This window comes from Lepidothrix coronata, unplaced genomic scaffold, assembly GCF_001604755.1.
Source record: "Lepidothrix coronata isolate B3197 unplaced genomic scaffold, Lepidothrix_coronata-1.0 Scaffold77, whole genome shotgun sequence".
In the NCBI taxonomy this organism is placed as follows: Eukaryota; Metazoa; Chordata; class Aves; order Passeriformes; family Pipridae; genus Lepidothrix; species Lepidothrix coronata.
The window spans coordinates 3,522,155-3,539,301 of record NW_016690257.1 but is presented as its reverse complement, the minus strand read 5'-3'; the positions used below and the strand labels follow the sequence as shown (position 1 = coordinate 3,539,301).

At 40.0% G+C, this 17,147-nt stretch overlaps 1 protein-coding gene across 1 annotated transcript in view; it reads right to left on the bottom strand.

Moving 5' to 3' along the window:
* Positions 1–1,442: 1,442 nt before the first annotated feature.
* Positions 1,443–17,147, bottom strand: part of RIT2 (Ras like without CAAX 2) — a 174,130-nt gene continuing 158,425 nt past the window's right edge. The window contains exon 5 of the mRNA XM_017819738.1: positions 1,443–3,003. Within this exon, the coding sequence (XP_017675227.1) occupies positions 2,776–3,003 (228 nt within the window). The 3' untranslated portion in view covers positions 1,443–2,775. The remainder of the gene's footprint in view (positions 3,004–17,147) is intronic.

Sequence of the window (17,147 nt, the reverse complement as noted above, 5' to 3'; positions counted from 1 at the left end):
GACCAGTACTTTTGTAACGGGTTGCTGAGCATGGCACAGAACCCAGCAGAATCCAGGGATCACTTCCAACAGCAGCTTGTGTGTGGTAACCCTGCTGTGAAGGCTAAGAGAGTTTAACAGTATGGAGAGATGCTGTTCCATGCCAGATGACCTTAATGTCAGTGAATGAGCATATTTGATTACATTAATCCATTTAAAGCTTAATCTTAGACTGTATTTATGCCTTCTTCTGCAACCTTTCTTTTGTATTGCAAACTAAGAGCAAGCAGCCCCTAAAACTACGAGCCAAACCTGTGCTGATATAGCATGTCACTCAGTAGGGTGGGTGAAATGACATAACCAACACTAAATGATTTTCAATTGTCTCAAAGCTTAGGCATCTGCCTCAAAAAAACCCAAAGAGCATCCTTCACGTTTTCTCAGGATGGTAATTTCTATGCTCTCTTACACAGGGAATAACTGCTTCATTCCCCTCTATGCATGTGCAGTATTGTAACAGTCACAGATGTTTCCCCTTGCTATTTACTGTCTCATAGCTGCCATCTGTTCAGTGCAGCCTCCTGTTGTCCCTCCACCAATACTTAGCTCATAAACTCTTTGGACAAGTGCATCTTTTCATCTCTAGGATGCTTGACCTGAAATCTCGGCGGAAATACAGAAAAAATAATAATAGTAATTACAATAGTATAAATGCAGACTTCAGCTTTTGGAGGTAGGAAACAGAAAATCCACTTTAAATGTGTGCACATGTTTATATTCCTCTGAAACAATCTTTCTGAAGTGGAAATATAGCCACATATTATCTAACTGGGGCCTCTGGTGGTCTAGTGGTTGGGGTGCAGGACTCTCACCGCTGCGACCCGGGTTCGATTCCCAGCCCCCCGGGCAGATGGAGCTCGTCAGCCCTGTGAGGCAATCCATCTAAGAGAAGGTCACTCTAAACAAACCTACGTCCTGAGACCCTCACTGCCACTGTCCAAGCTTGCTCGGCCCCGGCAGATGAACCTCAGGTTTAAAGGGTGGGCTCAGTTCAGCGCACGCTGTGTCTCACCTAAAAAATCCACTGCGCAGGCTCGAAGGGTTAATGACCTTTCCCAAATCTTCGCTCGCGAAGACTGGCCATTATTATCTAACTACTTACGGCAATGAAGAATTTTTAACAGGTCAAAAAAATATCACTGGATTCCCTTGAAAGGAAGGGAAGGTAAAGAACAAAACATCAGAATTTAATAATCAGAAATTAACTAAAATTCTTCATGAAAACATAGCTTTTTCAATTTTAACAGAGGAAAACAAATCTACTACCCCCCAAACCACACAAAATATAACTAATTGAAACCCTACAAAATAGTCAGAGAAGAGTGAAAAAATGAATATTTGCTAATACATACTTTAATTATATCAATTATCACTCCAGGACAGACACAAATGACATTGACTGCTAGTATGGTTTCATGGAAATCTCAATCTTTATTTTTGACAAAACTTACGCCTGTTTTATTTGTAAGATTTATAAATAGCAACGATATTAAAAGAAGTCTGAGGGAACAAAAAAAAAAAAAAGTTTGTGAGAATATACTGTATTTCATGCCAGCTTTAAAAAGGAATATTCAAAAGACCTGTCCAACTAATTGATCAAGTGATTCGGCTGGATGGTCAAGGACTGTGAACAATGGTGAATGATCTGACGCAATTCTTTTAAGTTGAGGGCTGGATACTACATAGACAGATGCTGTTACATGCTGGGACAGAGCTGCACTGCTCTAGGGAGGGCTCTGGGAAGCATCAGACAAACAGTGCATTTGTGTGCTCCTTGCTGGAACAGGGAAATGTGGCTGATGGTGTCACACTGGCACAGGTTACTCAGCGAAGTGGTGAGTGTCCCACCCCTGGAAACATTTGAGGTCAGGTTGAACAGGGCTTTGAGCAACCTGATCCAGTGGAAGATATCCCTGCTCAGTGCAGGAGTCTGGAGTAGGTGACCTTTAAAAGTTCCCTTCCAACATAGACTATTCTATGATTTGAATGCACTGCATGTCTGTAGGATGTGGTTCCTCTGCTACCAAGCCCTGATGAGTGAAGATCACAGGAGACAGAGCAGTATCCCTGCAGCCTCTGGACAGCTGGTGCACAGTTCATACTCTGCTTGCAAAACCTTTCCTGCTAACTGGAAAGGACACAATGAGGACAGGGCACCACAGAGTCAAAATTGTGAGTCCCCATCATTCCCTTTGGGCCTCATTCACACACACATTTGCACACAGGCACGTGGTTGCAGGCTGAGCACAGTCTAACCCTAAACCCACATGTGAATGTAAAGCTGGAGGTCAAATCCAAAAGTCCTTAGACAGTTAAAATGCCCATTGAAATCTACATTATTCATTCCTGCGACATTGAAATTATCCATGCATGCAGAGAGGAGGCAATAAGTGCATCTATTGTCCTAGAGCTCGTAGAAGCTCGTTTTGCCTTGGATGCTGGTGTAACTTGTAGCATTTGAAGACCAGCCAGGGAACACACATTAAAAACCACAGTATTTTATCCATTTGGACTTGCAGAAAAGGGATGAGAGGGTATGATAAATGACTTTATTTATAGTACAGAAGAGCCACAGGGCAACCATGAATTGATCCTTCAAGGAGCTACTCCTGCATGAGGGCTGAAGGGAAGGAACTCCAGAACCTGCTCTGGAAGATACTGTCCCAGTGCTGCCTCTTTGAGCAATTACAGGTTACTATGGTCAGCTCCTGAGGGGTGGCTCCTGGAGAATTGCCATCAGGTTGTATTTTCTTTTTTTTTCTTCAGGGATCCTTTCAGTTTCTTCCACAGGCTATCCCTCCTCTTCATCTTCTTCTCTACCATGGGCAGTGAGGACTCTTTCCTTCGAATTTCCCTCACTAGTCCATGAAAGACATCATCAATGTAGAAGCGGAGCGCAGCTGAAGTCTCAAAAAAGGAGCAGGAGTATTCTCTGGCTAAACTCATTCCTTCTTCAGTTGAGACCTACAAAGAAAAGAAAAGTCCATAAATATACCCTAATGCACGGAGCACTAATCAGCATGAGAGCATTACACTATATATAATCTGAATTTTTTGACCCAGCAAATCACTGACCTTTAATTTTACAAGAAAATAACCTAACAGCACCCAACAGAGAAGATTCAAAGATGAAAGGATCAGATTGAATTCATGAGATATTTGAATAGAGCAGTCTGGTAGTATTCATGTGCTCAGGTATAATATGTCCCCAGTTCTGATGGATCATTTTTTCCATGCATTTCCTCTCTTTAGTGCAGTAATCCTGTAGTTTGGCAGTGCTGGTACCTTTATTCTATAGGCTGTAATGGATGACGAGAAAGACTTACACAGAATTAAGGCCCTAGAAAATCCTTGTTCAGCATTAATCTAATCCTGGAGGCAACTTGACTCTTTAAGCACACCAACCTTCATACCTTATTATTTTTCAGTCACATTAATTTTTGAGAGTGTCTTTGAGTGTTTTGGTCTTGATAGGCCTGTAATCCTATCACTGAGCTCATACCTGAGCTGTATGAAGATCCAAAATCTATTTGTTTTTCAGCTCATGTTTCCTAAGTGTCCTCATTCTCAGAGAACATGTGGGAAATGTGTCTTTGTATTTTGAGGAAAATAAGGGGGAGGAATCTCCATGAGGCCGGAGGAAAGGAAGCTCGTTTAACTTGCCTGAATTTTGAAACAGGGATCTTATTCCTAAAATTTTCATGTTGGTTACCTCTTAGCATTTGCCCTGCCAGCCTGCTAAATCAGGATTTTGATTAGTGTGTGGTTCCAATAGAGCTCAAATTCTTTTCATAAGGACTGCCAGTGCCTATCACTTAAGATGCTTTTTACACTTTGGGAGTTGATCCAATACCATGCAAGTCCACAGAAAAACACAGAGCAAAGTCTATGAGCTTCTTGAATGTGAAGCCAGCTTCCCAGTCAACAGACCAGCCTTAATTTTCAGTGTTTGAACATAAATATGAATAAATGAACTGTGTGAATGACGTGTATGGTGTACATTTAAATTCTAGGTCAGAAATCCCAGCCTTTGTTTTTATTTGCATTTGAATATCATGATTTATTCAAGTAACTTTCCAAACATCCTCATAAAAAGTCAAAACAGTACTTTGAGACAGCTTTGTGAAAGGCTACATAATAGGCCCTGAAAAGTCGCAATTGCTACTGTCTGTCACAAGACTCATCTCAGTGCTTTTTTTTCTTTTTTCTTTCTTTTTTTTTTTTTTGGTGTGTGTGGGGGGCAAGTTTTTTTGTTTTGTTTTGTTTCTTTTAGTTTCGTTTCGTTTTGTTTTGTTTTTCTTATTTCTACCTTCATTGCACCCAAAGTGTCATTTATATTTATTAGGGAAGTAAATCCCTATGACTCAAGATGCAAACACACTATCTTGTACCTACCATAAGGAAAATGACCTTTATGACTAAATAATGACCTCACCTCGTTGCATTTATTCTGTCTATCTGTAAAGCTGGACATGGTGAGAAACAGGATTTGGCATGAAACAGAAAATCAGTTCATTCCAGCCTGGGGGTAAATCTTCACCAAGCATGTACCTGCATAACATAGACCACAGAATTACTCACTGTCACCTTCACATGAAGTCACAAACTTTGTGACATTAGTAAGGATCATTCCTCTGTGCTGCAGGTATAATCTTAATTTAATTAAGAATATTGTGAGGGCAAGTGGAGAGGCTGTATGCCAACCTGAATAATATTTACTGACACAATGAAAGATGGTTACTGCTTTCCAACTGCTATAATTGCCAACCTTTAGCAAAAGGCGATGGGTAACAATATGGTCTTTGTTTTTCTCTGGGCAGCTGTGTAAGCAAAATGCATGATTCAATATGTCTATTGGGCACCATTGAGGAATTGATTGTCTGGATAGAAGACTATTTTGGTTTATTTCGGACTTTATAATGATTTTTTTTCCTTGCTACACCTTGTTTGAACTGAAGGAGGAATTATTTTTTCATTTTATTTTGTTAAAGATGCTGCAGTTCTGAGCAAATGATTACACAGAGCTACAGTGTAAATGAAGATTTCATACATTCATTACCTAAAAGGAAGATAAAATTTCACATAAACTGAAACATCCTTATGTTAAAAACATGGTAAGGTTGTAAAGATAATTAGGGTACAAGCATAATAACACTCAAGTATAAAAATTGCCCTCTTGTTCTGTGATTTCCTATTCTTTACCCATCTAGCTACTCCTTTGTTCCATTCTCTTCCCCCCCCCCTTTTTTTTTGTCTTTTCTAGGATCAAAACTATATTTTTTCCCCCCTGCAAGGAAGAGCAACTGCAGGGAAGACACACTATTCTCTGTAATGAAACAAGACTGCTCAGGGCTGTGAGAAATGGGGAATACTCAGGAGAATTAAATCGTGCAGATAAACTTCCTCCCAGTCTCTGTGTGGCTGAAGGTTTGCAACTTGGGCAGATTTGGCTGTGTTTCTACAAAAAGCAACAAAAGTTTGGTTTTGGACTCCGCTTTCCTGCCAAATTACAGAGACGACATTAAAATTATTAATGGCGATAGTTAATTTCAAAGCAAGGTATTTTTCTTAGATCTCGCCCTCAGGAACTGATTAACTGCTTCGGCAAAATTTTACGAGCTAATTCAGCATGAGGAGGACACCTGGCACAAACAATTTCAGGACAATTAGCTGATGTTTTTCAGCTTCAAGGCTGAAAACGCAATTTTTTGAAATATAATGGTTGAATAATTACCACTACTGCTTCCAGCACCAATGAATGTAGCTATAGTAGCTTAATTAATCTGTTTGCTGAAGAACCTGTAAATATAAAGAGATGTCTAGAGCAAAAATACACATTTTTCTTTCAGTTCATATTTCGGTCAAGAGGCCAGACACCTATGGAATGAGAAACAGGGGATGAAACCCTTGATAAGGTGACTGACGCCCGCATAATTCCAGGGATTTACCTTGTCCTCATCTTATTGCAAGAAGAGAAACTATATCATAGAAATCCATCCCAGACCTGCACAGCCCAGGGACTTGTTGACAAATTGCAAATCTGAGGGTCTGTATCAGTGGCAGATATGATCTGTCAGCTTGACACGGACAGACAGGTCAGGGACCTAGGTCATTCTATTGAATATATATCTGGGAAGCAGAGCTTTATATCTCTTCTTTAGAGTAAACCCCCTTGATTGAATCTGGCATTGTTTCCAAGAGTATAATTCTGGTTATATTGATTCCAATTTTGCTTGTTTCTGTGCTGGTAAACCTTAGGAGGACAATGAAGGTAGAAGACTGGTGTAGTGAATATAACGAAAAATGAAAATTTAAGAGCTGGCAGAGGATTCCCAATGTTGATTCAAACTTTTAAAAACTATGATAGTCTGGGCGGGGTTTGGATCATGACTTACAGAAGAAGGTCATGAAGCTTGCAGGACAACCAAAGAGCAGGATCCTCCTAGGACAAGTCCATAAAATGAAACATCATGAACATGATGTTCCACCCTGGAAAAGAATCTTCTCAGGTCTGCCTTGAAAAGTACGTGATTCTGAGTGCCCGTTTGTGCACAGGTGAGCTGGGAGGGAAGATATACCTGTGACAACATATAACTCTGAATTATGTCTAACAAAGATATACCTGTTACAACAGCATATGGACTGTGAACAGCACATGGAACTACAGGCTGAATTTGGGAGTTTTCCATCTCTGGATAGCTGAGAGCAGCTACAACACAGCATAGTCTCCTCCTCAGAGGAAGTATTTCATGGGCTACAAACCACATTATATAGCATTAAGATTCCGTTTGTGGCTTTTGCAAACCTTCCTTGGAAAATTACAAGTGAGATTAAATGCGATGCTGACAGCCTGTGAAAGCCATGATGGATGAGCTGCCATCTTTAAGACAGCCAGTTCCCCACTAAGGTCAGCTCCTGCACAAAAACACCTGGGCTGGGTGGTGGGTGGGGAGGCACTGACAATCATTGGCCCTCGTGGGGAGAGCATAAAAATACCTGAATACCTGTGTCTGAGAAAGAAAGTGCAAAGAAACTAAACAAATCAATAGTCTGCTTCTGCCCTTGGACTGCCATTAGCTGGAAAATCTCCATCAGGATCACACCCTTTTTGTGCTCAGCAGAGGATCCCAAAGCAGATTTCATTGATGGGGGCTGTGTTAGCAGAGTCAACAATATCGTCTTGGGTGAGTTAATGGTGGTCTTCAGGTAGGAAAGAAATGCGATTCCTCCTGTGCATCTCATCCCTGCAACAGCGTGTTCTACTTGAGATGGCTTTTGCAGTTTTCCTCTTGTGATTGGGACATCCAGCTTGCCCTGGAGAGATCTGGAGGATGCAGGTGGAGTGCTGTGGAGTGCTAAGGGTTGCAAGAATTCTCCTAATTTTTTTCTTACAGTCTCCTACCCTGACAGTCAACATTAAAATTGTATAATTTTGGATTATTCCATATCCAAAATCTTTTATCTATGATTTTTTTTAATTTTTTTTTTTTTCCTGAAAGCCATTAGTCTTTACCAGAGACAGAAAGGTAAACATGTCGCTCAGCAGAGTGCTCATCTAAATCCCACTGAGGTTAAAAGCAGGAATTCCAGTTGGTTTTGATCGTGCTTTGCTTTTTTGAAAGACAATAATTTATGAGAGTTGTATGCAAAAGATAACTATTTAAGAGCATAGAGAGGGAAGCAGCATATTGAGCAGCCTTGTTTCCAACACAGTAAATAATAAAAGGAGCAGGATAAGACATGAGTACTCTGAATAATGTCCTGGAAAGATCCATACCCTTTCCTTTCATCTCTGGCGGATTTTTTTCTGTTTCTCAAAAAGTCCCACTCCAGAAAAAAAAGAACCAGATGCCAGATTGTGTATTAACACCTAGATATCAGTTTAGAGACAGGTAAGCAATCAAGAAGAGTGTACGTACATGTTTGGGACTCTTCCCATTACATCCCATTCCCTCAGCATATCAGGACAAATGTAATAAGCTTTTGGTAGAGGTGTAAATCCATAATATTAGAGGAAAAACTGTGGAGATCGGAAGTATTCATAATTTTCTCAGTTTCTAATAAGTAAACTTGGCAAAAGAAAAAAAGTAATATCATGGGTCTAGAAATTGAACGCAATTCTGGACAACAAAATAAAAAATAATGAGTGTTACCAATTTGACATGAGCAGTAATTTTTTTAATCCCAACACTGACCACTTAGTTTGTATTTAAGACTCTCTTGCAGAGCAACTGTGAGTTTTCTCATTAATCACAGAATCACAAAATCATTTAGGTTGGAAGAAGCCTGTGCAATCATCAAGTCCATCCATTAACCCAGCACTGCCAAACCCACCACTAAACCATGTCCCCAAGTGCTACATCCACATGTTCTTTGAACATTTCCAGGAACAGTGACTCTATTTCTGTCCTGTGCAGCCTGTTCCAGCACCTGAGCATCCTTTCAGTGAAGACATTTTTAGTAATAGCTCAATCCAAACCCTCTCTGGTGCAACTTGAGGCCTTTTCCTCCTACTCTATCTCTTGTTACTCTGGAGAAGAGGCAGACCTTCACCTCATTACAATTTCCTTTCAGGTAGCCATAGAGAATACTAATAACAATCAAGACTGACCAATTTTCACTAGTCTCAGTTCATAACTCTATATCTAAGGTCACAGGAAGAAATTAGGTGGTTCCTGGACACCCAGCACTGGCAGGTGTCAGAGACCTACCCTGGACAGGAAAAGCTCTGCATTTTAAGATAGGACTGCATCCAGCAAAGGCTGAGCTGAATGTTCCTGTGTTACCACCTGACTTTTTTCAGAGCCAAAGGCTTTCATTGTAAATGTCTGAATTCTGTTCTGAGAAACACGCAGCCCAAACCACCAACCCGAGAACAGATCCATTATACCTATGTCATTTTTGACAGTTATTAATTTTTCCCTTGGACAAATGTTGTGTCAACAGGCATGGTGGCAGAGACTTCCTACAGGCCGGTATAAGGATCTTTCCAAGTGTGAAACGCTATTATTCAGGTCAAAGCTCAAACACTTGGCTATTGCGGTGGTGGCTGGGGTTGAAATCACAAGCAGAACCAGATAAAACAGGAAAAATCAATCTTTCCGTCTTCCTGAGACAAGCAACACTGTTGTTATTTGTTCACATAATTCATGTCATGGAATATTTTTAAAAAGAAAAAAAAAATGTTCCAAGGCCTTATACTCTTTTTGCTTTCTTCAGATCTCTACACTTATAAACTACCTATCAGATTCTTGCCACTGAGCAACGACATTTCTGAAAGAAGGGGAAAAAACAAGATCAACTCAAAATCAACTTAGCCTGAAAAAAATGTTGAAGACTAAAGTTTGTGAGGAACCAGAGTGACCTTTTGTGGCCAGAGATTCAATATGACTCTGTTTCAGTCCAAACAAATGCTCAGTAAAAACAAAAGTTAAACAAAAATCCTTCTTGTTAAAACCACCAGTTTCTATCTCCCTCAAAATTAAGCATTCTGCATTGTTACAGTTTGAAGTTAATTTTAATGTGAATCATGTAATGTTGAAACTTTTCTTTCTGCAGACATGCACATTTTAACCATGTATGATTCTGCTCCTGAATTTATGCACTGCAGTTACAGATTTGATTTGGCCAGAGTTCCACTAGAATTCACAACTAGTTTCCACTGATACTAACCAGCATTTTTCACTGAACCAAACAAGTGCACCTTACTTTTTCCCTCAGTCCCTGGGGAAGTACACCTCTTTTCAGCAGCCAGAGCAGCTAAGGAGTAACATGTGCTGCAGAAACGTGGAAGGACAATTTCATGTCAACACCATTACTCTTAAATCCATTTGGAACTCTTCAGAAGTAATTAGTTGAACAAACCTGACTCTGACTTCATGGCACACAATTCTGCAGGTTCAGCTTTGCTGGCTTTCTAGCCCAGACAAGATAAAAGCTGACATAGAATTAATCATTATCTTGAAGGTATTGCAATTAGTTCTGTTCCTCCTTCTCCCATCCCCAAGTTACATGCCTCAGAAGAGTTTTTCATGTTTTCCTTCTGGTCTTGCCACTCTGTCACTCTTTTTTACTGGTTTCACACTTAAGCATTTTTGGTGACCAGAATGGGATCTAGCATGAATGGCCAGGGGTATAGGCAGGACTAGCAGGCTGAGATAAGAAGATAAAGTTTTGCTGTGTGAATTTATGCCCTGGAGGGACTGGATACCATGGAAGTAGCACGTGGCACAGCAATACACATCTCATGTCCTCAGCTGCTCCGGTCTCTGAAGGAACTCACATTACAGAGGCTCAGATATTCCTCCCCTTCCCCTCATAACCTGGACTTTGCCTTAGGAGGGAAGGAACGGACAGGAAGGGAAATGTAGTTTTAGCAATGAAGAAAATAATAGGATTGTCTGATGCTTCTGTGAAGAGCTTTGTGTCTTATTTTTAGGAGATGGTGAGTGGAGTGCATGGGATTGTAAAATTAATTTGCTCATTTTTTAAAGGGAAACTACTTAATGGTCTTCGTAAAAATTAAATTTCTAGACACAATCAGGGAAAGTGATCTGTCCAAAATGATGTACTTCTCACTCAGTTAGTCACTATGATGTGACATGGAATACAGTTTAAAGTCTGTTCTGAGAGAGGAAGAAACATCCTCTCATTTGGTCCAAGGGAACTGCAAATTGTTGGGGGTTGTGAGAGTTATCTGATGAAGCATCAGTGATCAGTTGTTCTTATGCACTTCAGTACTGGTCACTGTTAGATTAGATGGACAGACATTTTCTCTGACTGCTACAGCAATTTCTGTACTCTTTCAGGAAAACTCTAAGCTAATACTAGCTATTTTGTTAAATACATCTGTCTCATGATTTTTTCATATGAAAAACTATAGATTCAATGCTAATTCATGCTTGAATTATTTCTGGAGATTTTTAGCATCTTTTGTGATGCAGATTACTGCTCAGAACTAATATCTGCTAGTCTTTCTCCCACTTTTGGAATTTTATTATTTTCCCTCACTTTGGATCCACAATATTTTTGCGACACAGGAGCTATTCCTCCAGGTAATTTCATTCCTGCTTTGGGCAAATGTTTGGAATAAAAAGAAACATCCTCCATGAAGTTGCTTAGTTGTAAAGCAAGCAAAGCACATGTTATGGTCTGTTGTTCCTAATTTGTGATAATGCTACTTCATTGTTTCACAGGTATAATGTTAAATAACTAATGAACATCTCATTTCATATAAGAATCACTATGAAATCAGGGTGCTGTCTGCTGCTTAGACTTTGAAGCTGTTCTTCTTTACTACAAACTGCACTCCTTTGACTTTATCTTGTCAAAAGCAAGACTGATGAGTGGGTTAAAGCATCTTTACATCAGGAAATGTTTCTGGAGAGATGGCCTCAGGATCTGACTGAATTGGATACTCAAAGCCACATGATCCCGCATCAGTCAGCAATAGCTCTGGGTCTAATTTGGAGAGAATGTGGAAGTGTTAAATCCTTAGCATCAGTCTTCAAGATGAATAAGTTCAGGTCAATTGCTCAAAGCATTTTTCAGAGATCTGACAATTTTCTAAATTGTCCATCATCTTTAAAGGTTCTTTGATTGCAACGCTCAGCTGAAGACATAGATGGCCATAAGATGGCTGCAAATCAGACGTTCCTACATCAGTTTCACTTGGACATCTATTGGAGGAGATCAGGCTTTTGCAAGGAGGAAAAAAAATCTAGGAATTGGAGCTTTATGTTCACAAAAAAGGAGAACCTTTTCAACTTTTGTAAGCAACAACGAACAAATCAATTCTCTTCTAATATCAGCAGATGGTTATTTAAAAAAATTACATTTAAAAGAAGCTGAAAATGTACATATTAGGCTTCTTTTTAAGCAAGTAGAAAGTTAGTAGTATTGAAGTATTGAATGTAATATTGAAGTAGTATAGAATGCTTATTTAACACTGCCAGTGATTTCTATTATTTCTTTTATCTATTTGTAGACTTATAGACTTTTATCTATAGACTGGTATAGGCTACTTCCAGCCATATGTTAGACACTAAATTTCCACTAGTCAATTGAATTTCTTCATCAGAACACAGGCACTAAGCAGACCAAGGACTGAGTAAATAACTCCCAGTAACATACACAAATCTCCCTGATATTACATTACTTTGAGGAGGGGAGTAATAATGGCCAGTCTTCGCGAGCGAAGATTTGGGAAAGGTCATTAACCCTTCGAGCCTGCGCAGTGGATTTTTTAGGTGAGACCCAGCGTGCGCTGAACTGAGTCCACCCTTTAATCCTGAGGTTCATCTGCCGGGGCCGAGCAAGCTTGGACAGTGGCTGTGAGGTTCTCAGGACGTAGGTTTGTTTGGAGTGACCTTCTCTTAGATGGATTGCTTTACAAGGCTGACGAGCTCCATCTGCCCTAACAGCAATATTTTGTCCTGAAAACACTCGATTGACATGAGAAGATAAGACAATAAAGCAAGAGGCAGTAAGGAGGGAAGACCAACACTCTGGTTCTATTTTCCTCAGTTACCTGCTGAAGACTGGGAAATGCAGATCAAGAAATTCAAAGGAAATCACGAAGAAATCTAGAGAGCTAAATACAAAACAAGGAAGAGGCAGAAAGGGGTGTGTATTTATTTGTGCATTTTTGCACATATGGTTTCAAACAAGAACTGTAGATAAAGCAAAAAAACCACCTCACAAACCAACAAAAATATTAGTGATACACAGACCTGAAATAATCTTTTGAGCCAAAGTAACCAATGCTTTTGTTTAGTTAATTGTCTCATTTTCAGACATATGAATAGACTACTAGAATTAAGCTTTGAAAGATCCGTTTTGCTTCAGCTGAATATGAGTTTCCAACACTGGAATAAAAAAGGTCACAAAAAAAATGTTCCAAATGCAGCAAATAGCGTTGTTTGTTCTGACACCACACAATGTTTCACACCACGTGGAGTGCAGCACAGATATATCATCCTGGTGTACAGTTTTCACATCTAAACATACTCCCAGACTCGGATTGCAGGCAGACAGGGAACACCATCACAAGTTTCTGGCAGTGAAAAGAAAATTGCAAGAAATCTCTCCTTCCTTCTTACATCTTCATGCAACAGTCATCTGCTGGAATGCAAGGATTCTGTCTAGGCTGCTATAGTGAATGTTTGACAGAAGGGAAGCAGAGGAAGAATTTATGATGTATTTATAAAGTTTTGGACTGCAATGGAATTTTTTTTTTTCAGAAGTCATTTCCTGAAGTAAGCACATGTTGAAAAAATATGAGTTATCAAAGTGTCTTATGCACAATATGAAGAATAATTTTTCAACTTTTCATCTTTTACCTTTTTATCTTGAGTTGCTTTTTAAAGAAAAAGTTACTGGATGAAATGAGAAGAGGATGTTATGTCAGAAAATGGGAGTGGTGAACTGTTGTGTTTGTTTTTTTCTGGAACATGTAATTAATTTTCAGAGTTTAGTAATGTTGAAGTTTATTAAAAACGTTTTTCAAACAACCTCATTACAGGAAATATTGCAGAGTATCTTTATCAAACTAATGACATTGATCTTCCCCATGTCAATATTAATTCAGGCAAAATATTACACTTTTGCAGAATATGAATTGATTGAAAATGTCATGGTAGCTTTATGGAAACTTCCTTTTCATCTCCTTTCTGATGTGACAAAAGGAGAGCTCTTCTTTTCTTTGTCACAGGAATATTGGAAGCGAGAGGCCCATGACACAGGAACCTTAAAACAGGAGTGACAGCTGCATAATGAGCACCCATTTGGCTCCATCATGTGGTCCACCACCGTGGACAGTGTGTAATAGGAACTTGAGTCTGAAGAACTGTGTATGAAGGGGATAACAATGAGAAATGAATGTGTGGAGGGAGAAAAATTAAAAATCCTAAATGGCCAGTGGGTAGGAAAAGCTGTAGGAAGACATTTAGCTAATTAGACATAACAAGCTCTCTTATTGCCTACTAACCTTGCTCAAATTACCTCGCTTTTACTGGAGGCTGAGAACATGGACCTGGATGGTTTCCATGGTAACCTGTTCATATATTTCTGGTTAACTTGTCTTGTTGGCAAGCTCCTTATTTGGGGAACACTTTCTTTGGACAACCCTTCCAAGTTTGCTGCCCATGGGCTTTGATTTGTAATCAGAAGACTGAGCACCTTAAAGTAAGCAAAGTGAGAACTAACAGCTGGCAGAATCTTAACTTTTTATAATATAGCCCTAAACTTTCTGTCCTACATCCCCAAGACATGTTGGATACTTTACTAACAGAAACTTAACCAATGGTGATGCTTGAGGGTGTAATCAGATGGGGTTTTTTCTATATATTTTTTTTTTTTACTGAAGCCAAAAAGGGGTGCCTTTTCTTATTTTTGCCACAAAGAAAAGGATACAGTAAAGAGAGAAGAGAGAAGCAGAAGAGTGAAGGTGGAAGGATGGCAGAGAGGAGAAAGACAGATTATATCTTTATTATGCTAGCTTGGGGGTAGAATGAGTAAACAGACTCTTAACAAACAGAATGGAAGAAATCCCTTGCTAGAAGCATCTGTTTAACCTCTTCTATCCATGATGTATCCTTCCAATTATGCAGATACTCTTGATGTATGAAAGCTGCTGTATTAATATACCCTGTGAACCCAAATCATGATTATAACTCATATTCTTATCCAGAGCAATAGACTTTTCTGTCCACCACTGATAAAGCTGCAGCTCAGTTTACCCAGCAGCATGTGTGAAAGTGCATCCACACACACAAACACACACACACAGCAAACACTGCTGGGACCAGGTCGAGCCTCTCCAATGCACCCGGCAGAAAGTTTGGCCTTACAGCAAAACTTGGATGTGGGTGCTGGCAAAACACTGCTCTAAAGAGTCCCTTCGGTACTGGGAGGCATTCAACATCAGCTCCTCTACAGTTTAGAAATGGTTTCTGACATTCATTTATTTACCATGTTTCAGTTAGATAATTCAGTGGAACCTGCGATCTGGTCAGACTTTGGAAACGGCAGTGAAAAGGTGAAAATACAGCACATGCAATATAGATGCCATAGGCTAGGTTATCCTGTCTTTTCTAAAGGTTTTCAGAATTTTTTTGGAGGAAAAAAGTGATGTGTCATAACCTTGGGGATAAGCAACCAGGTGGACTGCTGCTTCTACATCCCTCCAGACAAAAGATTATAAACAACAGAAAAGATTGAAAATGAAAGACAGGAAACAGATAACATATAACTTATGATAAATATATTAATAACACTGTGTGGGGAAAATAATACATTAAAACATGAAGAGTATTAAGGGTCGGGGAGAAGAAAGGTATGATTTCTCAAGGTGTGGTTTCTCAGGGGTAACTTGTCTGGCTCATTAAATATTAACACTGTTTTATCACTGTTTGTGACAGTGGCTGGTATGTAAATCTGGAACTTTTGCAGATTGATATCCATTCCTGAATAAACAACACCACAGCTCAGACTGTGGAGTGGAATGCACAGGGTCATCATGGAATGGTTTGGGTTGGAAAGGACCTCAAAGATCATATAATTCAACCCCCCTCCCATGGGCATGGACACCTTCCACTAGACCAGGTTGCTCAGAGCCCTGTCCAGCCTGTCCTTGAACATTTTCAGGGATGGGGCAGCCACAGTTTCTCAGGGCATCCAGCAGCTCCACATCCTTCTTATGCTGGATACAGTTCTCTGGATGGCTTCTTCCCAGAGTGGAATAGAGGGGGAGAATCACCTTCTTCAACCTTCTGATCACACTACTTCGGATGCAGCCCAGAGCACGGGGAGTTTCTGGGCTACCAGCACACATTGCTGGGTCATGTGGAGCTTCTTATCAACCAACACCCACGAGTCCTCCTCCACAGAGATGCTGTCCATCCATTCACTGCCCAGCCTGTACTTGTGCTCAGGATGACCCCAACCCAAGTGCAGAACCTTGTACTTGGCCTTGCTAAACTTCACGAGGTTCACACAGGCCCATCTCTCAAGCCCTTCAAGATCCCCCTGGATGGCCCATCCCCTCCCTCCAACACGTGACTGCACCACACAGCTCAGTATCACTGGCAAACTTGACACATCCTTACCCATCTGCACAGGTATAACAGTGACAGGCAGAAAATAACTCATTTGATTTCTCTCAGGAAGCTTGCTTACTATTTCCTAATGGCTATTTTTTATTTTCTTAAATACATAAATAAATCTACGTTTGGGGGAATAAAATTGCTGGTACTAAAAGCAACAGCTGGTGAAAAACAGTAAGTGCTTAATGCCTCAGCAGTTACTGTCACTAGCAATTCAGGACATGTTATCACCCCATTATTTTTTTACCTGTAGAAATAAAATAAGTGTTATTAAATGCTTTAGGAAATGACAACTGCCTGTGGTAAAGTTTCACTGTGTGAGATGGAAGGAATATTAATAAGAGGATAGGTATGATATCTTTGAGAAAAAATGTGGAAAAGTAAATGTAGATCCCATGTCAGAAAGAAGAGGCAGTTGCTATGGTTGACACAAATTTTTCAAGGTGGAATTAAATATTTTCTACTGAAAGCTGTATAGAAATCAGAGAATCATTGCGTGGTTTAGGATAGAAGAGATCTCTCTAGGTTATCTAGTGCAAACTCCTGCTCATAGTGGGCCCACCTGGAGCAGATCACTCATGACATATTCAGCCAAGTTTTGAACACCTGCAAGGAAGGAAATCTCCCAGCCTTTCTGGGTGCTTCTTCCACTGTTTGACCACTCTCATAGTGAAAAAAACCCAAACCCCTCAAAATTACATGTTTTCTTGTGCTGCAAATGTGGGGTTTTTTTATAAGGATCTAAGGATCGTTTCCTTGGACCTACTGGCTAAAATTTTACTAATACCACCCAGAAGCACCTGAACACCTTTGTTGTAAGGGGACATAGGGGTTCATGGTCAGCTCATTCAGCAGGACTTTCACGTCCTCTTCTGCAAATTTGTCTTCTGCAGTGCTCAAGGGCTACTTCTGCATGATGGTGTCCATCCCAGTTGCATACTCAGCATTGCTTTTGCTGAGTTAGGTGCAGCTCCTGTCAGACTATTTCTCCAGTCTGACTATGTC